The 26503-nt window shown below is 41.9% G+C and overlaps 1 protein-coding gene across 5 annotated transcripts in view; it reads right to left on the bottom strand.

Annotated features, from left to right (window-relative positions):
• SNTG1 (syntrophin gamma 1) overlaps positions 1 to 26503 on the bottom strand; it is a 319036-nt gene that overhangs the window by 30044 nt on the left and 262489 nt on the right. For all 5 annotated transcript variants that reach the window (XM_048507574.1, XM_048507572.1, XM_048507577.1 and 2 more), the window contains 3 exons: positions 11911 to 12027; positions 7739 to 7810; positions 864 to 1016 (listed from right to left, as the gene is read on the bottom strand). In XM_048507574.1, the coding sequence (XP_048363531.1) occupies positions 864 to 1016; positions 7739 to 7810; positions 11911 to 12027 (342 nt within the window). The remainder of the gene's footprint in view (positions 1 to 863; positions 1017 to 7738; positions 7811 to 11910; positions 12028 to 26503) is intronic.

Here is a 26503-nt window from a genome sequence, read left to right as displayed (position 1 = left end):
CCATGGAATAAGGATTCAAACCTGGGTCTTTGAGCTCCTAGTCTGAAACTCTAACAACTATGCCTCACTGACTTCTGTGGGGTGGCCAGCACGAGACATGGGACTTGTGCAGTATCAAGTCACCTGGTGACTGCTGTCAGGCCTCATCCTGGTGAGTTCTCCCATACAGGCCAAAACAGCCCAGGAAACAGCCCTGCGCCCTCTTCCTTTTACTGAAGGAGAGAAAGGCTTTAGCTGGCAATAGTATTGCGGTAGCCTAACAATGATGAGGGGGCATTTGTTTCTTAAAACTTCAGGCACAGTTTCTATTATTTGGAGGAGGGCATTAACCCTTCAGTGTATTGGGGTTTTTTTCCCAGATTTTTCCACAACTTGGACATTTTGAGTGTGTAGAAGTACCTGCCTCGTTTGTTTATGACTCCAGTCTCTAGATTTAAGCATTCACTGGATTTAAGCATGTTGTAGATGAGATAAATTGATATAATTACCACCCTGTCTCAGCATGAAGCCTTCCTCAACAAGCTATCATCAGAACATTGAACAACATGACAAAAGACAGTAAGTCAACACTGCTAATAGCAAAAGCCATATTTTGCCTTTACTGGCAGTGACAGCAGCAAAGAATTAAACATCTCTCAACAATATTTCCAAAGTTATTGTTGCAAGAAACCTAGCAGCCAGTGAATAAAAAAGAACTTGACTGAATAAACATCCATAGTATCTTAGTAACAAGTTATTGTAATATGAACTATAAAAACACCCCTAAACACCTGTGGACTTTTCTTTTTCTTTTCAACTTACCCATTGTCTTCAATCACAGACCACAATATCACTAAATAAAGTGAGCCACTCATATGTCTTACCTGTATTCGCTCAACTTCTAAAAAAGTTGCTGATTGGAAGGCCTTTTCCCATAATGTGAGATCACATTCTAATTCCACAGAAAAGTAGAGATCCTCTCCATTTTCAGATTGGACACCAAAGCAATGTTTCCGTCGGTCCAGCAGATCACTGTCCTGATGAAAACCTGGAGTTATATAATCTTGCATACATCAATTAATATTTCTTACGGCATAAGAATGTTAGATTTAGAACAAAAAAGCTTGCAGTAACTATCTATTCTATACTGTCCTCAGTCTTGATTCACATGGGCAATTTTTCACAGGTGTAATGTTTAGAGCTCTTTGCTAAAGAATTTACATTGGAACAGAAAATCAGGTCTAATGATAACCTATAAAAAGAGTTAACAATATTGCCTGTACATAAACCCAGGCAAAAAAAATTGACAAATTTGATAAATTATACCATAAACACTTGTTGCAAAAACCAAAGACCATACTTAACAGCAAAAGAAATGTATCCTGTGGGTTATTAAACCAAGGTTAGAGTTAGGGTTGGCACTACATTCCTAGGCGACCCTACAAGGTTGCCAGGAAGTGTAGGAGTGCAACTTTGAAAGCTCCCCTACCCATCATGGGTCTATCTGGTAACAGTATGCATGGCAGAATGCAAACTAGCTATCTCTTAAGAGAAAATAAGGAACGGAATGAAATTAACCAGGGAACCTTGCCTTCCATTTAGGGTAAAGAGAAAGGACAGAGAATCTATGGCAGATTCCGCATGGGCCAAAAACAGTGGTGTGAAAACAGTGTAAACCATTTTACACCATTTTAAACCATTTTATACCAGTTTCACACCAGTTTGGCCCATGCGGAATCTGCCAAAAACATTAGGGATTAATGATATTCATTTTGTATTTTTCCTCTTTAATAGCAAGTTTAAGACCTGATTATTTCACTCTTTAACACTATGGTGGTGGAGAAAATTGTGTCAAGTTGCAGTCAACTTAAGGTGACCCTGTAGGATTTTCAAGGCAAGAGATTCACAGAGGTGGTTTCCCAATGCCTGTCTCTGTACAACCCTTTACTTTCCTGTTAATCTCCCATCCAAGTACTAATCAGGATCTACCTTGCTTAGCTTTCAAGATCCAGTTATCTAGGGCTATCCAGGTTAGTGTCTTAACATTGTAGATTTCAGAAAAAAATAGTATGCTTTAACTATGATAGTCTGGCAAACCTTATCAGCTGAGGCACATATGAAAGAAAGAACGTTATCAGATCATTTTTTAAATCTCCTTTATATTTTTATTTTAGATTTATTTACCATGGTGCTCAGAAAGGATATGGTGTTTCATGGCTTTGTTCAGTAGTTATTCCTACTATTAAATATGGTTATCATGGCTTTCTGGTAGATTCTGCAAAGTATCTTTGAACTGAAAGGGGAACAAGATGCAGGAGATAAAAAAGGTTCCTGTTTTTAAAATGATCCTACATGCCTATAGCAATGTAAATAGTTAACTTCCTCCCCTTTCTTCCAGCTATCTTTGTTCAAGAGGCAGAGGGAAATCTGTATGCATAGAATATGGATTTTTCCTCACACTGGGAAAATACAGGGGAAATCAGAAAATGGCAGCCAAGAATCATTTCAAGGGGGTGATTGCGAACAAAAATGGGGGACTGAAAATGTTTCACAAATGTTTTAGGAGATTTGTGCGGAAAGGGCCCAGGTTCTCCCTAAGCGTTAGTCAAAGTATTCTGCATCTGTTAACCATAGCAAACAATACAATGCCAAATCTAAGTCTAAGTTCTGTTACCGAGATGTTGATGGGTCAAAGAAAGAGCTGAAATCATAGGGTATTGTACCATTTAATCCCATGAGTATATTGTACTTAAATAAATGTAAGTGTATATGAAGGTAAACTGGATTGTGCACTGAGAAAAACTGAATTCTATAAGTGCATAAATAAATAAACCACCATGTATCAGACAGATCATATCACTCCAGTTTTGTTGCATATACACTAGCCCCCAATTTCTTTCTAGGTGCTATTACTGATCTTGAAAGACCTATAGGGCTTGGGGCCAGCATATCTTAATTACTGCCTTCTCCCATATGAACTTACACGCCCACTCCTATCTTATTCAAAGGCCATGTTTTGGCTGTTCCCATCATCTGAAGCTACACAGGATTCAACTTAAGCAAGGTCCTTTTCTGTTGTAGAATCAAAACTTTTGAACATCCCCAGGGAGATTCATTTGCCTCCCTATATCATTCTGTCAGTAGGTGAAGACTTTTTTTGGCATATCCCCAATAATGTTTTTGCCCTCCTTCCTAATTTTGATGCTATGAATATTTGTGTGTTAATATTGTTTTTATTTTACATCACATTATTTTATCGCTTCTTGGCCTTTTGACTGGGAAAGCATTCTCTATAGTCATCTGTTTTTATCAGTTTATTTTATATATACTTTATTCTAGATGTTGTTTTAGTGATGAAATTTTAATGTTCTGATGCTCACTCCCTTGGGAACAATATTTGTGAGAAAAGGCAACATGAAAATATTTTAAATAAATAAAATAAATAAATATTGTTGACAGTAAAAAAAGCAAAAACCCACTTAAATAACAAATCAAAGAACATTGACATTGGTAGGATGCTGAATTCTGCACTGGCACTGATCTGTTTTCAAGCTCCTATGTGGATTTTGCATTTTGTGAGTAGTCATTCACAAGCATTCTGAATTTCCAAGCAAGTGTGAACACAACACAAAATGAGGTACTGGGCATAGAATTCAACTTCTTTACTATGCTAATGGAACTTGAACAGCTTGGGATGGGATAAGGCACAGGGGCAGAACAAATGTCTTCCATGCAGAAGGTCTCATGTTCAATTTCTTGGCATCTCCATTTAAAAGCATCTAAAGTAAAAAAATCTCTTCTCTGCCTGAGACACAAGAGAGTGGTTGTCAGTCAGAGAAGATATTTCTGAGCCAGAGAGATCAGTACTAAGTTAGATTCCAGAGAAAGCATCTTCTATGGAGGCCACTTGATCTCAAATGGGGGCATATCTGCAGCCCTAATTATTTCCTTAGAACATGTTTTGATACAGGCAATACAGCAAAAGAACTTGTTATTCTATCACACTGCAAACAGCTGAACACTTTATGATAAAATTCTGTAACATCACTCTTCTGTAATATAATGATGGCACAATCCTGTAGACATTTCTGATTCTTTCCTTCTTTATAGTAAACTGCAGAAGGGAATTGTTGCTTCGTGTCCCATTTTCCCTTCAAACAATTGGTGCAAGATCAGTCTTTAAAGCAATCCCATTATTGTGTTCAACTAAAGCAAAGAGGTATCTGCATTAGTAATTGTTGATTGTTGCTTAAACGACTATTGCCAAGGAGAGCCATTGGGAGATAGCAAAAAAAAAAACCTAAATGAGGGAGATGATGAGAATGAAAAGGAGAAACTGGAAAGCAGATTTGGACAAGCAAAGCAACTGCCTGAGGCAGAAGCAGGGGAACAGATTTAACATAAAAGGATGCCTATGTCTACAATAATAAATGGACATGATGTAGGAAGATGGGGCTAATCCTAATTATTGCCTTGAGTCCAACTTTTTGTGTGATCAGAATTACTTATGCACACAGCATTTCCAAGCAGAGAGCATTGTCATGTCCAAATAACACTGACTAGATGCTGCAATGCTATATCTCTTGAGACAACATGGCACCGACATTTAAATGATTATGTTGTGAAAAACTGCTTCATAGCTTCATTATAAAGTAACAGCCTCAGATTAGGCATTAAGTAGTAAATACCTCCAACATTTCCCATTGAACTCAGCACTGTTTATTTGTTACCGCAATGTAAAGATAAACTCAAATATATTTTGCTACTACCAGATGCCACAGAATGGTAATGCTGGACAAATGACAGCTTTCCATACAACCACTGTTGGAAAACATCAGCCAAACAGCTATTTCTGCATATATAATTTTAGAAATCATGTTTATCAGTAATGACAAGCAAACATGCAGTGATGACTATTAAGGTTTTTGTTACATTGTTATTCATTTACTGGTTTGCATTTCTGTACATATAAAATGTATTAAAGTTTTGTGAACCCTAGCTTACAAGGTATCATGAAAAGTAAAGCGCAGAGGGCAAGACAAAATAAACATTAAAAAATAGTCATGTTCTCACACTTGGTGCTAAAGCCCTCTTTCAGTCATCTGTGTCACTTCAGACACTAATCAGGGGTCTGCAACCTGCCAATTGGCTATGCTGGCAGGGGCTGATGGGAATTGAAGTCCATGAACATCCGGAGAGCCGCAGGTTGCAGACCCCTGCACTAGCTAATATAATCAACAAAAAAGGGAGTCAATAAGTTGATTCCCCACTGGAAGAGTTGACCTAGGTTCGACCTAGGTTCAATCTAGGTATTCCCCACAGCCGCTGAGTTCGATGTGGTTCCGTCACGGCTTCATCCCCTCTAACTGTCAAATTTCTGACTCCACCTGGGAGGTACAACTTTTTCAGCGAACCTAGGTCGAACTCAGGTTGAAGCCGGTAAAGTGGGGAATCGTCGAGGAACTGTTCCCTCCGGTCGGCCAATCATAGGTCGATTCCCCACTGCAGAGGTTTAGATCAAACATATGTTAACACATGAAGCTGCCTTATCCTGAATCAGACCCTTGATCCATCAAAGTCAGAATTGTCCACTCAGACTGGCAGCAGATCTCCAGGATCTCAGGCAGAAGTCACCTACTGCCAGTTTTTAAACTGGAGATGCTGGGGATTGACCTGGGTCCTTCAATGTGCCAATAATAATAATAATAATAATAATAATAATAATAATAATAATAATAATAATAATAATAATAATAATAATAATAGTTGGGTTTCTCTCCTACAGGAGACTCAAAGGGGTTTACAAACTCCTTACCCTTCCCCCCTCACAACAAACAATCTGTGAGGTAAGTGGGGCTGAGAGAGCTCAGAAGAACTGTGACTAGCCCAAGGTCACCCAGCTGGCATGTGTTGGAATGTACAGGCTAATCTGAATTCCCCAGATGGGATTCCCCGAGTGGGGAATCAAACCCAGTTCCTCCAGATTAGAGTACACCTGCTTTTAACCACCATGCCACTGCTGCTCCCTTTGCCACTGAGCAACAACCCCTCCCTAATTAAGGTGGCTCATTCAAGTGGTTTACAAATGTAAGAATTTAAAATATGGTTCCTCAAGTCATTTGCAAGAGTGTATGGTTTCATTAATAAATTTTAATACATTGCAGAGTAATAAGTGATCCAGCAGAGTAATACAGTGGAGGAATAAGAGTAAGAAGATGATCACCTACTCTATGAAAGGTGCAGCTCAATCCTGCTTCGGAATCACAGTTTATGACTTGGACAATTGGACTGGGATATTGACAACCCAGATTTGAATCACCATTCTACTACAGAACTTTGCTCAGTCACGAAGGCCCCTTCCGCACGGAGGCGGAAGGGGTTGAGTCGGCGTAAACCACGCTGACCCCACCACGCTGGGAATGTCCGCATGGATGGTCCCAGAACTGGCTGAGACGACGGCGCCGTGGAGCGCCGTCGCCTGGCTGACCCGGCTTGTCCCTGGCCCTCCGGCACATCGCCGAGGCCTGGAGACACGCCGCGCCCACAACCCCTGCGCACCTGCTTGGCTGATGCGCCCGGGGGGCAGGGGAAGGCGTGTCCCCAGACCTCGGCTGACGCGCCGGAGGGGCGGGGAACAGGCAAATGGTATGGCCCGGTTGGGAGTGGGAGGGGCTTGGAGCCATCAAGGCGGCATTTCCCAACCAACCTAACCTCCCCGGCGAGGTTGGAGAAAATGCAGACTTCGTGCCCGGTCGAGGCGATGTGAGAAGCCCGGTCGCGGCTGCGCAGCAGCTGCGCCCCCTGTGCAAATGGTTCCCTGGGGATGGCGTTTTTGCCATCCCAGAGGCACTCCTCGCGCTCCAGTCTTGAGAAAGGGCCATACTCTCAGTCTAACTTTGTGAATGATAAAAGGGAAATGGCTCTTCTTTTAGGAGAACAGGAGAGCATATGCTATTATGTGGCCTTATTTGGAAAACTGTGTGGAGTTCTGGTTGCTATATCTCAAAAAAGGCAATGCAGAACTAAAAAAAATGATTAGGGAAGTACAGCACCAGGGTGGCTCCCTATCTGGAGAGACTGGCATTAGTGATGTTTTCACATTAGCCAGATGGTTATGAGAATGGGTCCTCTTCTGCCGTTAGAGTATCCCTACGGACTTCAGACTTTAGTTTGAAAAATACTGTCATATTTGACAATACATATACTCTCATATATGATTTGCTAAATAGTGTATTATTACAGCTGAAAAAAGATATGATGCTAAAGCTGAAAATGATCTCATACAAAGTAAAAGAAGTTCCTTTTAATTGTGAAAAAATGCTCTGTTTTAAGTTAGAGTGAAAGAGTGAACTGTACAGTTATTTTCAGATAAATTGTTACAGTAACAGCCAGTTGGTGTAGAGTGGTATCATAGATATTCTAGGCTTGCTTTAAAATATGCATAGGTTGGTTATATTTTTAATATCAATCCTAACAGGTATTTTTTCTCGTTCATCTTTTAGTACCCTTGAGAAAGAATTTTTCCTTGAAATGCAGTGGAACAGTTTTACAATTGATTATCTTTAAATATCCTTTGGATTTTTTTTGCACTTCATACTAAACTCACCTCTAGATTATGTATGTGGTGCATTCTACACAAACCACTGTCTGGCACCAATCTGGCTTTAGTGGGAGGTTTTGCTACAGCTCTGAAAGATCCTTTAAAAGATCCCTCCTTCCCCTCTTTCACCGAATGATGTCATAATTTTATTTTTCATACCTTGAATATTTTGTACATAATCTCATATACAGAAAATGTTCTTTCAGCTCGCGTCCAGTCCCACGTAGTAACCTTGAGAGAAAACACATGAAGTACAATTGCATTGGTTTTTCAAAAGTATACATGAAAGGATTTTGGAACTAACAACAAATTTTGATAGACACTGTGGGCAGATGATTTGAAGTTGCCCCTAAAAATAAATGTCTTTAACATTTCATAGATTGTCTATTTTTCTAATAAAATGTGTATGCATGATTGTACTTTCTGAAAACTGCAACAAAAATTATCAAGGGGAGTAACATTTTGCTTATAAGTAAAAGCTAAAGAGTATGGGACTTTAAAAAAAGATGGCTAGAAGATGACAGTTTTTAAAATTATGTTTTTAAAATTATGCATGTCGTGCAGGAACTGGATAGTGGAAAATATTTCTTTTTCTCCCGGAATAGTAGAACTCAAGAGCATCCAGTGAAAATACTGTACAAGCTGAGTCAAACAAAATGAAGTATATAATAAAGCAATTAATGTATGGAACTCATTGCCAGAAGATAAAATGATTGCTGGTAGCTTAGATAACTTTACAAGGGGGTAAGAACATTCATGGTGAAAATGAATTTAGTTATTAATATCAACCACTATAAGTCAATATGGCTAGATACTTTTTTCAAAAAATAAAATCTTTCATATTGCAGGTGCCTTTCATACTTCATCAACTGGAGGGGGGGGGGGGAAGGATGGGAGTTAACAAAAGCCAGTCTTCAGTGGTTTTGGTCTTTTTGATTGAACTCAAAGTTTACTTTGGGAAGGTGGCATAATTTGTCTGGGAACCTGAACATGGTGCTCTTTTGAGCTCTACACCAAACCCATGGCTTTCAATGTTTATATGAGACTGCTAAATTAGATCATCTGGAGCTTTGGGGTGTCCTCAATATGTTGATGAAATCCTTGATCTATATTTCATTAACTAAGCATCTAGACAAACTGCTCGAAGGACCACCCCCTCCCATATGGTCCAGCATACCAGTTATAATTTCTTCTTCTTAAAATCTGCTTTCTTTGTCCTTACTTGCAGAGGCAATCAGAGCTGGCACATCCTTATAGTGACATCTCTGTTTTGCAGTTGCCCTCCCCATTCAAGCTATTCTTCTTTAGGCTTTTAACTAAGGGGCTTCTTCTTAATTAGCTGTCTATATGGTCAGCTTTGAGACTGTGAACTGTATTCTTAATATCATTTGTAGAATATTTTGTGTGGTTTTATGCCCTGGCTTGTTTTATTTGTTTCATTCAGTCATTAATTTAGAAAATGTTTATATTGCCTCCTGTGGGAATCCTGCCTATGGCGGCTTACACTCTATCACCCTCCCTGCTCCTCCCATATATGTAAAGTATGAAAGGTTAATTAAAATCTAGTAGTAGAGCATAAAAACATAAAGCACTAAGAAAGTTAAAATTTTAAGTTTTAAGGCTAAAAAGTTTTAAGGCTAAAAACAAGCTCTGAGAATGGTGTTAAAAGATCAGTCCCTAATTAAAAGCCTGTATGAACAGAAGTGTTTTGGCCCAGCACTTGAAAGGCAGTAGTGTGGGCTCCAGGTGAGCATCATGGGGAAGGCCATTCCACAGGTGATGTGTCACTGCTGAAAAAGCCCCATCTGGTTGTCACTCAGTTCACCCTTGAAGGTGATGAACAGAAATCTTAACTGGCAGGATGGTAAGTATGAGAGGAGACAGTCTTTCAAGGTTCCTGGATCATTTAGGTCTTTGAAGATAAGAACCAGCACTTTAAAGTGTGCCTGAAAGCAAATGGTCAGTCAGAGCAGATCTTTCAGCATGGGAGTGGTATGATCCCCTGACAGTAGCCTGCCTGTTGCATTTTGGAACAGCTGAAGTTAATGGACCATTTTCAAAGGCAGGCCCACATAGAGCACATCACGGTTATCTAATCTGGATATGATTAGACCATCCATCATCAAGGAGCACTTGTAACTGGTGTATCAGCCAAAGCTCATAAAAGCAACAGAGGAGACCTGAGTGTCCAATTACAGGCCAAGATCCAGAAGCATCCCCAAGCTAAGAATCTGCTCCTTCAATGGGAGTGCAGCCTTTCTGTGATAGATTTACTCCTCAGTCCTTGAGCAATTTTATAATTGCCCAACAGCATCATGGTCTTTTTTGCACTGAGCTCCAGTTTATCAGTCCTCATCCATCCCATTACCTTTTCCAGGCACCCGTTCAGGAGTTCCACAGACCCACTTGACTGAGCTGTTAAAGAGAAACAGAGCTGGGTGTCATCTGCACAATGGTAGCATCTTATTCCAAATTTCCTGATGATCTTTCCCAGCAGTTTCATATAGATGTTAAACAGCATGGGACACAAGGTGAGATCCCATAGCATAAATGCTACAGAGTTGAGCAGCTATCTCCAAGCACCACCTTCTGGAATTTCTCTGTCAATAATAGCAAATCTGGTGCTCTTCAGAGTGAAATAAGGTTCCTCCTACTTCCAACCCTGCCATCTATCTAGAAGGTACCATAGTTGTTGCTATCAAATGCTTCCAAGAAGTTCAGGAGAATCAACAGGGACTGCCTCTCCATCACTCTCCTGGCAAATATCATTGGTTAGGCCAACCAAGATTATTTCCATCTCAATCCAGACCAGTATCTGGACTGAGACAACCCATCTCCTCTAAGTTGACTTGAAGCTGTGTAATCACCACCCACTTGTTTGTAAGATAGATTCAGATTCAGAGACCTTTATTAGGCATATACACTTGTTTGTAATGGTTCTGTATTAATACTTTTTATACTGTAGTTTTATTTTATTATATTGTTCTATATTGTGAGCCACCTCAAGCAGGTATCTAGAGACATATCAATTTCTTAATTTATTTAACATGCTCTATATGTGTATACCCTTGAAAATGATAAGGAAGCTTTCACTTGTGTAGCTGTTGCAGCACTGAATATCTGTAAGGACCTTTACTGAACTGTAGTTTGAATGTGCATTAGGCTTCACTGCATGCAATTTAATCTTTTTAGTTATAGCTACATTAAAAATATATTATATATGCTGTAGGACAGTCTGAGCTCCTAGAGAGGCCAGATATAGCTTTGAAATAAAAGTTGAAGCATCCATGTTCAGAGGTAATGTATCCTTCCATATCAGTTGTAAATTAACACCAATACAGTGACTTCTGTATCCCTGTCTGAGGCCCTTTCTGGCATATTGTGTTTGGTGACATTGGGAAATAGCATGCTGGACTAGTAGGACTTTTGGCTTCATCCAGCAGGGTTATCCTTATGTTTCTTACCATAGTCTTTACAATTTGCAGTGTGAAGCCTTCCATTGATTATTTTCCTACATGGCATCATTGCTCTAACTTTCTACACTGAAGAATTGTGAGGAGCTATCTTCTAGTTTGGAAGCACATTTCCACCAGACGTCCACAAAGATCCAAGCATTATCTGGAAGCATTGCTGTCCTCTCCTATTTATGATGGCAATCACTACACAGAGAATGACAGCGTATTCTTATAAATTATATCCTCATTATTTGGCACATTGGTCAAAGTAAAGCCCATTTAAAGCTCCAGATTCTCCAGAATATAGTACACCATTGCTTCATGGATCTGAGAAAATAAATGCAAACTGCAATGTAAATAATTATATAGGAGCACTGAAACAGGAAAGAAATCTGTATAAGTAAGATTAGTATTTTGGCTTTGAATAGGTGAGCCAATGAAATGGTTCAGGTGTTTTCCAATCATTTTTTTGTTGTTGCTTAAACAGGACTAAAATTGCATCCAACAAGAAATTAATTCAGAAAGCCTAGTCTGCAAGCAACTTTTCATGTACCGCACAGAAAGTTTTATTTCCTTACATTCACAGCATTTGTAGACTGAAAATTGGACCCTAGTTCAGTGCAAAGAGTTTCAGTGCTTGTTCGTTTCTCCAAGTATGACAATGCGGAGGTCAAAATGTTTCTTACATTACTGGTAATAGTCAGGATTTATTTATTTCCACGGATTATTTATGTTTATAAATCACAGCTTCCCACCACAATTATTGAGTTTCTTGGCCTAAAAATGAAATGCTTAGGAATAATAAAACCTTTATATGAATGTTGTGAAACAAAATTTATCTACACATTTAATAGTGTGCAATGGAATGATACTTACTGGAGGTGCTATAAATTTATAAAGTGAAGAACCCCTCAGTGCTAGAAACTTTGGTGTATACATTCGGTCCTGAAGAGAGTCTTGCTCCCGTTCTTCTGTCCAGCCCATGTACACTATCTAGCAGAAAAATCAACACTGTTGACAAATTCTATATACAGTATTTAAATAAATGACATATACTGATATTCCCTATGCAGGTAACTACCCAGCCACAGAACCATCAGGACAAAATTTGATGGGGCAACTAGATCTTGTGAGCATCCCCAAGATTCCCAAGTGAAAAACAGCATTTTAAGCTAGCAATGCTGTAATTTAAGCACAAGCACAAGGATTGGGGCAATCAGATGGAATCATTGCTATCTATAGGAATACATTATCAGGTATCTTGTGTAAATTGTTTCTATATTCAAATACATTTTTTGTTGTGAAGCAAGAACAGACTGGGGATTATTCCAGAATATCTGTTGTTTAACAAGCTCTCTAGCTGGTCTGACAGGAGACAACTTGGATCATGTGCTGAGACACTCCAGATATTGGATGCTAGGTCACTTCACAGTCTATAACAAAAGTTCAGGACTTCATGAGCACCATTTTCTTGTCCCAGTGTGTAAATAGATATAGCCTTCTGTAATGTCCTTGATGTGAGAAATCTGTGGGTAGGTGGGTAGTGTAGGATACCCATTTTACTGCAAGCAGCTTATTAACTGTTAGAGGCAAAGACTGCAGGGGCCCAGCCAAAATGCAATAGGTTTACCCTTCTTCTTTATATGCTATCCTAATAATTTACATGGGATCTTGACCCATGAAGGTATAGAAGCTCATTAGGCTAGTTCATCCCTGGAAATGCAGAAGCTTGGGGAATTTTGAAGGCATGGGAAAAAACCCCTCTGTTGACTGGACATAGGATTGGACAACCAGTATTGCCATTTACATGCCAGCATTTTAGGATGAGGCAGACTGTTTGTGACAAGTAAAATTGTGCCTATATTCAAAACTAAGCAGAGACAAACTTCTTCCCCTTATGCTGCATTAACACAGGTGTCTTAATTTTCTGCTGTCTGAGAAATGGAAGGGAAATTTAAAATATAAACCACACATCTTGCAATAAACAAAAGGAACTTTATTATTTGGACAAGAACAGTCTAATCATAAATACAACAGGACAAGCAACAAACTGAGTTATTGTGCTGAACTGGGTAATACTGAAAACAATAATGTATCATTATAATACACAGTTTGACATATTTTAATAGTGAACACAATCAGTCACATTAAAACAGTATGCCCACAGTACATACTATCTACAGTACACACAGAAATTATTCTTCAATATTGTGGATTGTCTTACATACAAATATTATACAGTTGAATCAAGGACGTAGGTAAGGGGGGTTCTCGGGTTCAACCCCCCCATTACATGTCCAAAGCTCCGCCCCCGTTTGTGGGGTTTTTTTGGTATTTTAAGTATTTTTTGGTTTTTGGCCTTCAGGGGATGCAGTTTTTAGGCTAGAAACACCAAAATTTCAGGGATGTTTTGGGAGAGGTTTGGTGAGGTTTGGTTCAGGGGGTCCAAAGTTATGGACTCCCAAAGTGGGTGCCCCATCCCCCATTGTTTCCAAAGGGAGCTAATAGAAGATGGGGGTTACACCTTTGAGCATATTTGACTGGTCCCTCCACTCTTTCCCCCATGAACAAGCAGAGCCCCATAGCAGCCAGGTACCCTCCTACTCAGCCGGCCAGCAGCCCAGCCTCTCCCCCAGCCTTGAAGGTCTTGAAGGCAGGCACTCTTTAGAAATAAATCTCCCATTCCTGCAGTTGAAGTGATGAAAGGAGATGCTGGGACTCCTGTGCTTTCACAATCCCAGAGTGCCCTCCTTCCTGTTGCCAGTTGAAGCCGAGGAACATGATAAGGAAATTCCTCTTTCCTTTGCAGAAGCTGGGAGGAAAGTGATTGCGCAGTTCAAAGTAGTTGAGCTGACGACGGAGGGAGCAACAGCAGGTTGCTTTGGGAAGAGTCATCGCTAAGTGGGCAGGGAAGTGGAGGTTTCCAACACTGCTCTCCTTCAGGAGGTGCAGTTGGGTGCTGGGATCCCAGCAGGAGGCAACTGCAGGCAGGCAGCTGAAGAAGGGAGTTCTGGTGCACACCCACCATGGCAGAATTGCATGGGGAAAAAAGGGAATCACATGAAAGGCGTCTGGCATTGGAGGGGTGGCATCCTATGGAGCCCACTGCCACTGACTCTACCTCCCTCTCTTAGCCTCTGGTTCATTTCTGCAACCAGGCAATGCCACTGATCTTCGCAGACTGGATTGTTTTTGCTCACCTTCCAATGTGCAGGTGTGCTGATTGCACTTTCCTTTCTGGAGGGGGCGGGGTGCAGCTGGCTAGCTCCAGGCACCATTTTAAGTAGATATGCCCCTGACTGACATTGCTAGCTACATTGTTGGGCTCCTAGCAAAGTTGTCAAACATGAAAATAAAGGAGGGCACTTAAATAGTGGCATATTGGCAACCTCCCCTTCCAAAACCTATACCAGTTTTTGATTCCCATAGTTGTATAGATGTGTATGAGAATAAGAAATATTTAACTTCTTAAGGAATTTTGTTTATTTAGCCATTTTCCTCCATCAGAGGTTTGATAATACTTTATAAAGTTTTAACTTTATCAGTTCATGCAGTCATATTAGGATAAAACCATTTGTTCAGTGCAGATGTACTGATATTTCGTATTGGATATTTTCAGCAGTAAAGGAGCCAATGAAATTTAAAAGCAATTGCTTTTTGAGATGTAGTTCCCTTGTTTCCTTACATCATGAGAAATAAATTAGATTTATATGAAAATGGTCTTTTATTATCAGAATTTAGCATAAAAAGAAACTTGGGTTCAGAATGTATAACTGTCAAATGGGTAGAACTGCTAATGCAAAAAATTAAAAGGTATCAAAACCAGTATTTTACAAGGATTCTTGCTGTGTTACAAGGTAAGTAGCTGATCCAGGGTGAGGGGGAAGAATTAAAATGTAAACTGGCTGCAGTACAATAAAAAGTAATTTGTGGAAATTTCAGAGGCATCATATTTTTAGAAACTGGAAAGTTCTGGTCTGCCCTTTTACCTCATAATTACTGTTTACTGCAAAGAAACAGTGGTTTGGCTGCTAGCTCAAAAATGCCTCCTAAACATTACACAATACTGTTCCCACTATGTGTGTGTGTGTGTGTGTGTGTGTGTGTGCGCGAGAGAGAGAGAGAGAGATTTTAAGGTCTCTTTCACCCTTTAAAGAATCCATTACACTCTATGCACACAACAACCATAAGCGTGTAATGCCACCTCATTGTCTTCATTTAACACCCACCTTGGCTTTATGTTTTAAACCTAATACTACAAAAAGGGCAAGGATTAAGTGTGCATTCATTCATAATTGGTATATCTAGTAATCAATATGTCTCCACTTGCAGAACATAAATCCATGGATTGAGGTCATGTAGAAATACAGAGATATTTCTGTAAACATAAGTATGTCTCCATGTTTGCAGAAAAATGTGAAACTTCAAAAAAAATGGAGAGTGATTTAACCCCACACTCTCAATGCAAGGAATATTGTCTGTGCAGACAGGACAGATAAACTGTTTCTCACCTCCTTCAGCCAAAAACAGCACTTCCCAATTGGTTTCAGTTTTGCTTCCACTGTGGTGAATATGCTGACTTCCAAGTAAATCCACAAGAATGGGATCAGGGTCTCACTGGTCAATGGCAGAAATCTCACCTACCTGCTGGGACCTACCAAGACGGGTCAATGAGGAGGGAATGCGGGGGCAACGTTGAGCATGGGCTGAGGTGGCAACGTTGGCGTGGGATGAAAAAAGAGAGCAAGAACTGCTGTTCCTTTTTGAGACTAACGTGACAAGAGCCTCCAAGGCAGGAAGGCACAATAGCAGTGTTAGAGGGTAAGTAGCTAGGCAGAGCAGCAGGGAGAGGACAGGCTTGTGAGCAAAACAGTGGAAAGCAGGGCCGGAGGGGGCACTGCTGCCCAAATAACTGAAGAAGAAGAGTTTGGATTTCTACCCCACCTTTCTCTCCTGTAAGGAGACTCAAGGTGGCTTACAAGCTCCTTTCCCGTCCTCTCCCCACAACAGGCACATTGTGAGGTAGGTGGGCCTGAGAGAGTTCCAAAGAACTGTGACTAGCCCAAGGTCACCCAGCAGAAATGTAAGAGTGTGGCAAAAGCATTCCAGCATAAAATGGCACCTGGCGACAAAGCCTTGTTTTTGCACACACATCCCCTCCCCGGCGTCCAATAAAGATGCCCCCCTAACAAGACCTTGCCTGCAGCAGACTCCCAGCCCAGCACCAGCTGCTGCTGCCCCCCCCCCACCTCTATCAGAGGCCATACCTGCTTGTGGCCTCCGATAAAGGTGGGGTAATGGCAGCAGCCAGCCTGGGCCAGGAGCCTGCTGGGCGCTTCCAGCCTGGCTCCGGCTGCTGCCAGCCAGGTCCCCCACCTCCATTGGAGGCTTGTTCCTGGCCTGGTGCCAGCTGCTGCCTCCCCCTACATCTATCAGAGGCTGCAAGAAGGCATGGTCTCAGGTGGGGGAAGCTCCTGCTAGACTTGGCGACAGCTTTTCCATCTCCGCTCACTCCGAAGCTCCCTGGGTTGAGGGCCAGGAAAGCTGTCACCAGCCCAGTGAGCTTCAGGGTGAGCAGAGGTGGGGAAGCTGTTGCTAAGCCTGGCAGGAGCTGCCTCCACCCCTCCCCCTCATGCTTCCCAGGCCTTGGGGCAGGGAAATTCTCACCAGGCTCTCGGCGGCCTGGCGAGCTTGAACAGGGGTGGGGTGGGAAAGTTCTCCCTGGGCTCTCTGCAGCCTGGCTTGAGTTGGGATGGGGGGCATTTTCCCCAGGCCTCCTATGACCTGTAGAGCTTGGGGGTGGGAGAGGGCAGGGCTGGGGTGGTTGTTTTTGGGCCTGCTGTGACCCAGCTTGAGTTGGGGGTGGTTAAGAGGGTGTGTGGATGAGGTGGGGGGAGGAGGGTGTGGAGGGCAATTTTGAATCCCCCATGTGACAAAATGGCCAGCACCCCAGTCATCTGATCCCCCCATGTCCCCATGGGAGTGTGGAAACACACCTGGTTCTCCTGATAAACCTCCCCCTCTAAGGTGGAGGAGTGGGGAATCAAACCCAGTTCTCCAGATTAGAATCTACCTGCTCTTAACCACTACACCATGCTGGTGTAGTGGGCAGAGGAGGAGCCACCACATCCCCCCCACTTGAAGTCGATAAGTGATATAGAGCCAGCAAGTCAGGCAGGAAGCCATGGTATTAAATGTATACTGTATATACTCATGTATAAGTTGACCCGCATATAAGTTGAGGCACCTTAATTTTACCACAAAAAACTGGGAAAACTTATTGACTCGCATCCAAGTCAAGGGTGGGAAATGCAGCAGCTACCGATAAATTTCAAAAATAAAAATAGATACCAATAAAATTAAATTAATTGAGGCATCAGTAGGTTAAAAGTTTTTGAATATTTATTTCAAAGGAAGACAGTAAACTAGCTCTGTACGCCCTGTTTCACCCTTTAAATCCACTCAGAAGGGGGGGTGATTTAAAGGGAGAATCTGGGGAAAATTTGAGGGTGCCTGTCAGGGGAGGAATGTTTATGTTAGCAGTACCAACATTTCAGAGTATCTTTAGGAGACCCTCCTGATGATACCACCCAGGTTTGGTGAAGTTTGGTTCAGGGGTCCAAAGTTATGGACCCTCAAAATGTAGCCCCATCTACTTCCATTGGAAACAATGGGGGATGGGAGCACCCAATTTGGGGATCCATAACTTTGAATCCCCTGAACGAAACATCCCCAAACCTGGCTGGTATCAGCAAGAGATTATCCTGATGATACCACCCAGGTTTAGTAAAGTTTAGTTCAAGGGGTCCAACATTATAGACCCTCAAAATGTAGCCCATCTACTATTAGCTCCCATTGGAAACAATGGGAAATGGGGCACCCCCTTTAAACCAAACTTTGCCAAACCTGTCTGGTATCATCAGGAGTGTCACATGATGATACCCTGAAATTTTGGTGCTGCTAGCCTAAAAACTGCACCCCCCCAGCGGGCAACAAAATAAAAACCCTAAGCCGCCGGTGTGGGAGGGGGTCTCATTGGCGCCGACCCCCTCCGTTCGCAGTCTGGGGGTCCACCTGGATTCGTCTCTCTCAATGGAGACCCAGGTGGCCCATACAACCCGGACTGCATTTTTCCATCTTCGGCAGGCCCGGCGGTTGGCCCCCTTCCTCTCCCAGGCGGATCTGGCCACAGTGATCCATGCAACGGTCACCTCCAGGCTGGACTATTGTAACTCGCTGTACGCCGGCCTTCCCTTGCGTTTGATTCGGAAGCTAAAACTGGTCCAACATGCGGCAGCACGCCTGCTCACAGGAGGCGCCTTCAGAGAACACATCCAGCCTGTGTTGCGGCAGCTGCATTGGCTTCCGGTTGAATTCCGAATCACCTTCAAGGTGTGGGTTTTGACCTTTAAGGCTTTGCGCGGCCTGGGGCCCTCGTATCTTCGGGACCGCATCACCCCATATGTCCCAAATCGGCCTCTGCGTTCTGCAGAGGCCAATCTGCTGGTGGTCCCCGGCCCCTCTATGATGCGGCTGGCCTCCACGCGGGCCAGGGCCTTTACGGCACTGGCCCCGGCCTGGTGGAACACCCTTCCTCCAGCTGTCCGGGCCCTGCGGGACCTGGGTGAGTTCCGCAGGGCCTGTAAGACCGTGTTGTTCCACCGGGCCTTTGGAGTGTCCAGCTGCTAATATGGTGCCCCCTTACCGCTCTATGCCTGGGGCGGTTACATCAGGGTCTCCTCACATGAGGAGCTCCACCAGCCCCCCTCAGGGAGGTAGGTTTTAAATTGAGCCAGACGCCTTCTATTTATTTATCTATTATGTATTATAGTATTCGCTGTTTTTATGAGTTTTAAGTCATTTTATGATGGGGCCTATGTATTTATAATTGTATGATTGCTCCTGTTGTTCACCGCCCGGAGCCCTCCGGGGATCGGGCGGTATATAAATTGAAAAAATAAATAAATAAATAATAAATAAATAAATAAAATATTTTTTTAAATACCCCTCACTTGCGCATAAGTCGAGGGGTTTTTTTTCAGCATAAAAATGTGCTGAAAAATTTGACTTATATGTGAGTATATAAGGAATATATTAATTGCAGAAAAATATAAATTAAAAAAAAACTTGAACCCCCACAGAGAAATCCCTTTGTAAACCTACTGTGAGTGAGAAGGGGAACAGTCAACCAAATGGAGCTGCCAAAAAGTCTACCACTGATAGCAGTCCTGCTGCCTTTCCAAGTTGATGATGGGTAGTTGTTGCTTCCCTCCCTCTGCTACTGATGCCAGTCTCACCACTGCCACATCTTTGTGTGAGTAAGGAAGAATGGGGGCTGCCCTGCCCTCTTCTCCCCTCCACTGCAGAGGTAGATGGGGAGGAAGAGCCCAGTAGATGTCATTTTCGTTTCTGTGTCAGTCAGACAGATGGGGAGGAGAAACAGAAGCAGTAGTGGTGTTGTGTGTGGGAAGCTGGCCTTCAAGTGGCTGGCCAAATGGTAAGTGAGGAGGAAGACTGATATTCACTTGCTTAGCTTCTTCTAAATTATTGTTCATATTTTTCCACACATTAAATTTTATTTTATTCTCCTCTTCCTGCACCCTCCTGTGTGGGTTTCACCCTTCACTAAGATTACTCACTCAACCAAAAATATACTAATTGCTTTCAGCTAACAACTTCTTGGTTCTGTTGGTTGGAACTGTAATAGGTAGAAAGGATAAATGTGTAAGCAATCAGGTGACATCATTTCATGTTTACTTGGCAAACTATATTTACAGGGTGTTTTGCCATTGCCTTCCCTAGTCATCTACTGTTTATCCCCAGCAAGCTGGGTGCTCATGTTACTGAGCTCGGAAGGGTGGAAGGCTGAGTCAGAAGAGCTGTAGACCTGAAACCAGCTTTTGCCAGGATTGAAACCAGGTCATTGTCATGGCCCAGTCTGGGCTCAGTGGCAATGAGGACTCTTTGGAAGAGGAGGCCCCCTGTGTGGCCAGTCCATAGCTGACACTAGTCAGAAAACAGGAAGAGGATGTGCAGGAATTCTGAGATTTACAGCCAACAGTTGGCCCAGAGGTACCTCCTGACTAGAGGCTGCCCAGAGCGACCAGTCATCCTGGTCCAGCTCCTCAGTGTCATCAGCCCCCTTGGAGAAGGGTGAGACATGAGCTACAGGCATGAAGACACAGCACTCATCTGGCTGAGAAGCACCAACTGGATCTTGATAGTGGAGATAATAATGGAGGTGAGGTTTGCAAGACTGTGCCTGAGAGGCAGGAGATATGCTAGCCTTCTTAGTGCGTGTCTACAAAGTCTCCTGAGAGGAGTAGCAGGGAGTGGACACATGAAGTTCAACAAACGCTGAATTTGCCAACATTCCACTGATTTACCCCTGAAATATTGCCTTTAAATCGACCGACTGGCTTCCTGAAATTATGATCCTGGAATGATTAATCTCACATCTGGAAATTCCTTTAAACTTTTTGCTATTTGGAACAGGTGGCAGGCAGTTAGAACAGTCATGAACAGAGCTTTGACACAGTACTGCAGCTCACCACTCTGTGCGACAGGGCTCTGATGGAATTTCAGTACAAATTTTAAAAACACAGATACCAATGGTTGGTTTGCACTAAGAGACTCTGGAGACTTGTGCCACATTATTTTCAAAAAGTGAAATATAGAATTAAGTTAATTACACCGGTCACTGCTTGAGGATGTGTCGTCTAGTGCCCAGTGTTTAGGACTGTTTACATTTTCCTGTTCTTAAGTCACAACTCAATACTCAATGGAGATTTCTCACAATTAATAAATTGCCTTTTAGCATTTTCTTGCTCAATTTCATGTGGGAATCATATTTAAATAGACTTAAACTATCAAGTAAATTAAGAAACCAATATAAAAATATCAAAGGAATGAGTCAGCTAATGTTAATCATGAACAGATCCCAAGTTTTCAATGGCCACATAGCAATAGCTAACTTTATTTGGACAACTGCTTAAAAATGAGAAACTGGAACAAATACAACATTGACCATCATTTTCACAATATGCTAAGCACATCAAATTCTCTTTTAATTACTATACAGCTTTATAGGGATGTTAACTGCATTATTCAAATTAATACATTTTACATTTCCAGGGATTTAACAGATTATACACTTTAATTAATTTCCTTTCTGGTAATAATTAATTTTCTTTTAACTTGTCACCAGAGAAAATTTGAAGACAAGTTCCTTCCAATATTGTCAAACAATATGATGTTGACACAAAACTTGTTAGCAGATTTTTTAAAAATTTCATAGTACAGTTCAAGACATCACACTCTTTAGATGCAATCCACAAAAAATCACTGATAAAATTTCTGTAATTTTTAATGGATACTGAAATATTGGAAATCATATTCTCTGGCTAGACAATTTGTATATGGAGTGTATATAGAGTGTACTGTAGTAATCTACATGAAATACTTTGGAATGGGTCCAAACAAGTTCAAAGTAGACCAATTACCAACTCATTATTCTGCATTAGTTTCTGGAAGTGAACCAAACTACAGAACTGGAAACAAACTGAGCATAAAGCAAATATAAATCAACCTGATTTGCATTTCTTTGCTTTACATAGTTTCATTCTAAAACAAATACTGGATAGAATGTTTAGATTGTACTATGTAATCAGCCTTAGAGTGAAATATTTATAATTGTATTATTTTAACAATACCAGAACAATCTGAGTATGCAAGGTACGAATGTGTAGGAGGAACTGTATTTTTCCATATCAGTTTTGCTCAGTAATTGAGCCAAGCTTATAGATTATATTTGGACAAAAGAAAATTAGAATTTTGAAATGAACATTTACCAGATCTGGATCAGAAAAGCTTCTTGGTTTCCGCCACTAACACAGTAAGTGTAAGGCATTTGTATGTATTGGCATTTGTATATATTGGGTGGTTACAAGAACAGAACAGAAAACAAATTTCCATTTATCATGAAACTCACATACATGTTGTTATGTAAATATACATGGCTTAAACTCTCCCGCTTCTCTTCTTCCTTTCTATGTGATCTGGTATCACTATCCCAGTGTGAAGAGTCCTGTCTGTGTTTTCTCTCTCCCCCCAGCTCCCTTGCTGCCTTAGTGGGCCAAGCTGAGATCCATGTCTGGTGGAAGCTAGAGAAGGCTCTAGATGAGGAAGGATTGGAGGAGGAAGACAAAACTCTAGGAGTGGACCCCCTCCTAGGTTGATAAGAAACCATCTTTTTCTTCATTGTCTGCCTTAAAATGGCAATGAATTCCATGTTTAGGAGCTACTTTCTGACAAATCCACACTTACTCATGGGTAAACCAACAGGGTAGGTTGTTGTTGGGTGCTCCCGAGTGCCCCATAGACTTCATTTGTATAGAACAGGGGTAGGAAACCTGCGGCTCTCCAGATGTTCAGGAACTACAATTCCCATCAGCCCCTACCAGCATGGCCAATTGGCTATGCTGACAGAGGCTGATGGGAATTGTAGTTCCTGAACATCTGGAGAGCCGCAGGTTCCCTACCCCTGGTATAGAAGCACTTGCAACTGAGCTAGCTGTGCCCAATGGATTGAACTGACTACCTGAGCTCGTGCCACTTTCCCCTTCCGACAAGATGGTGTCCACTAGCTTTGCCAAGTGTGGGGGGTGTCTCTTTTTTGTGAACTTTCCCCATGTGTCAGCTCTAGCCTCTGGGTAGATGGATTTTATGGTTCTTGGCTGAATGGAATCCAACTGCGCAGTGGCTGGAGTGGCTGTCAGCAGATCTTCCATCTCCGATTCTGATAAGAAGCAGACCTCAGGGTTGTTTCCCATTGTTGTTGTGGTGGTAACAGGAATGCTCCTTGGGTGCCCCTTTCTCTCTCTGGCTAAACTAACCCACCCTAACACTCAAAAGAAAAATAGTTCCTGCCTTCCTGTAGGAAGGGGTGGGAATCACTCATGCACAATGTCCTCCTGTCTCAGAGGGAAAATTTATAGCCACAAACTTGCTGTAAATTAGTATGCTTTTGAGAGCAGCTCATGTCAAAGCATACTAAGCCTGTCCAAAGTGTTGTAGTCTTGTTGTCAAAACATACAAACATTCCTTCAAACACAGTTTTCTTTACAAGCACCTTCCGACATTGACAGCTAGATAAACAAAGTGGTGCAGATTTATTTATTTCCTGAATTTATATGCTTCCTCTCTAAAAACTTGAATAAAATGAGTTGTGGAAGTGTTTTCAAGAGGTGTGCCTTAACATTTATTTACCTTTAAACCAGGTACCAATTTAATGATGTTGTTATTGTTATTATTATTGGCACAGAAACAGGTAAACAAATGCATTTTGCCCCATATGACAACTTTTCATATCTTTTCTCCCTCCTTGTTTTTTTTATTTCAAACCTAAAGGCAAATTTGCCTCATGAACAAGAAGTGCAAAAAACAAAACAAAACAAAAACACAATTATATTAAGGCTAAGAGAAACACATACATGCATATGGGTTATTTATACTTTTTATCCTACTTGGAATATTTAGAGTTTGGTGGTGTGATCTATGATACAAAAAGAAAAGAATAACTGTAGGAACTCCAACATTACAATTAATCAACCTTGAAGATGCATAATAGATATAAAAACCCTGGTATAATTATATTGTGCTAGAGAGGGTAATTTATCTCTTTAAAGAGAAATCAATGGTTGTAATTGAAAGAACAAAATAATCAAGCAACTCAATTTCATTTTCAAGGCCTAAAATAGTAAAATATGTACTTGGACATCACAAAGGTACATTACAATTTATAAACATTGGGTTGTATCCAGCATAAAATTTCCACTTATTCTAGAGTTCTTGCCTAAGTAAAAATGTAATAAAAAGACTAAAACAACTGCTTCCACTAAGTCATATTTTAGTATTCCCATTAGTATTCCTATTAATAAATTAGTAGTATTTAGCCTTTCCACTTGCACAAAATTTTGTGCAACCTATTGCTTGACACTACAAGAAGGAAAGCACTGGCGTTGCACAACCTGAACTGCATAATATTGGTTCATTTTTCTGCTTGTGCTTTGCTGGAGCCAACCTATTATCTCATTTATCCAATTTCTCTCCCCAACTGTTCTGGGTGGGTAAAGAGCTGTGATTACACAGCAAAAATTTCTCAACCATGGGCAAAACTACAAAAGATTATAGGAGTTGAATGAGCTCCCATTGATTTTGTTTGAAAATGCACGGATGGCGCCAGAGGTGGGATCCAGCCGGTTCTCACAGATTCCCGAGAGTGGGTTACTAATTATTTGTGTATGCAGAGAGGGGGTTACTAATTGGGTCCGCTCAGAGGCAGTGGAATATTTGCCTAGGGACAAGGGATATCCCATGTCCCTGGGCGCATCCATTCCAGTCACATGGGGGGCACCATAATGTCCCCCCACACAGACTGATTTTGCAAGCCCCCACAAGCCTGGAATTGAGGAAGCCGGCTGCTGCAAGAATTAAGGAAGCCTGACATAGCCCCGCCCACTCTCTACGGTGGCCCTGAGTGTCCAGAGGGCAGGGGAGAAATACTACTGTGCTCCCAGGATGAGGACTGGGGAGCTCCGCCTCCCCTCCCTCTCACCCAGAGTGCAGTGCCTTATTCTCCATTAAGTCGTTGCCATTGCTCTCAGTCTCAAGCCTTCTCCCCAGCAGACGAGCGCCAGCCAGCACAGGAGAAGTCCATAGGCCGGCTAGGGAGGCAATCTCTGCCCCACCTGCAAGGAGTTTGTTGTGGGGAGAGGAAAGGGGAGTGCGCGTTTGTTAGCTGTTTGGAGACTCCTTAAAGGTAATTTGCAATTCCAAACTGCACTTCTATCCCTAAAATCTTGTTTGCAATTGTGAATGGCCTTGATGGGGGGGGGGGGGGGGGAGAGAAATGAAGCACCTGGCTTCTTAACTTTTGCTGTGGGGCTGGGCTGTAATCTGGAGAGCTGACTTTAATTCTCCACTTTCTCTGTCCCACCTGCTGCCCCATAAGGTGTTTGTTGTTGGGAGAGGAAAAGGGGGGGTGTTTGTTAGCTGTTTGGAGACTCCTTAAAGCGAACTGCACCTGGGGTGCGCATGCCCTGCGTCCTTGCCACAGCCTCGCCCAGGAATCCCCCACCCCCGGAATGCTTGGCCATGCCCCCATCATGCCCTGCCCAGCCCCATTGGCACTACGCCACTGTTTAAATCCCGCCACCATGGGAACCTGTTACTAAAATTTTTGGATCCTATCACTGGATGGCACCCTCATTTGGATTGGAAATGTGGTACAAGGCAGGAGAGATTTGAAATACATCAAAATAACAGCCATTTGTCCCATTTGGGTAAACACATCGATCTCAATACTGCAAACATGCTACAGAGCAACACATAACAACCTTCACAAATTTTATTCTGGGATATATTCACATATCTATTCCTATCCAATGGCAAATTCCAGTATACCATCGGGCTCCTCCCACCAAGAAGTCATTGTGTTTCACAGTACTCAAAGCTTGAAAACACATTTTAATGTGAGGAGGGGAATTCTAATATTAATAATTACTAAGACTGTTTACATATCTGGGGTATTCTTGTGCCCCGAAGAATCAATCTGTGCTCAAGTAAATGTTTTCCACATTATCAGGACAGGTTGTCAATGTATTTTCTAGAGCACTTCAAATGCTTTCCTGGATCAGTGGCTTTCTGAAAACACACACTTATGGGTTATTTTTGTACAGTGGCATGTAAATTTATTGGGGCAAAAGTCTCACCAGAAGTGCTCTTGCATTCCACAGGGAAAGTGAAAAGCACAGGCAGGGCAAGAGGAAGCACATCAGGACACTCTCAACAGATTTCTGGAGTTCTTTTATACTCCTATGTGTTTGTGTGGATTTTTTAACAGCAGGAAACTTAGTGGCAAGATGCCAGTATTTATTTATTTAGAACATTTCTGTCCTGCCTTATCTCATTGGATTCAAGAGAGTAGACAATGCAGTAATCAAAGTTGCATGGATATAAATAACAATCTAATAAACAAACTTGAAACAGATTAAAACACACAAATAACATTAAAATCAGATTTAAACACACAGGGGCTGATTACTTATGGGGCAGTTGTTGTGCACTGGCACCTGGAGCACCTTGGGGCAAGAAATTTTGTCCCGATGAACTTCCTCCCTGGCACTCACTGGGACCAGAAGCACGTTGGGGCAAAAAATCTTGTCCTGACGTGCTTCTTCCCGAGAGTGCTCAGACAGGAAGCACATCAGGGCAAGGTTTCTTGTCCTGATGTGCTTCCTCTTGCCCTGCCTGTGCTTCTTACTTTCCCTGTGGAAAGCAAAAGGACTTCTGGTGAGACTTTTGCGCCAGAGCAGGGCAAGGGTGAAACAGAGTTGGCCATGAGTAATTGGCCAGGATTTAAAACACACAGGATCAGTCAAATCAACTGGAATAATTCACACTCCACCAA

Source organism: Sphaerodactylus townsendi, linkage group LG09, assembly GCF_021028975.2.
Source record: "Sphaerodactylus townsendi isolate TG3544 linkage group LG09, MPM_Stown_v2.3, whole genome shotgun sequence".
Classification (NCBI taxonomy): Eukaryota; Metazoa; Chordata; class Lepidosauria; order Squamata; family Sphaerodactylidae; genus Sphaerodactylus; species Sphaerodactylus townsendi.
This window is presented reverse-complemented; position numbering and strand designations above follow the sequence as displayed.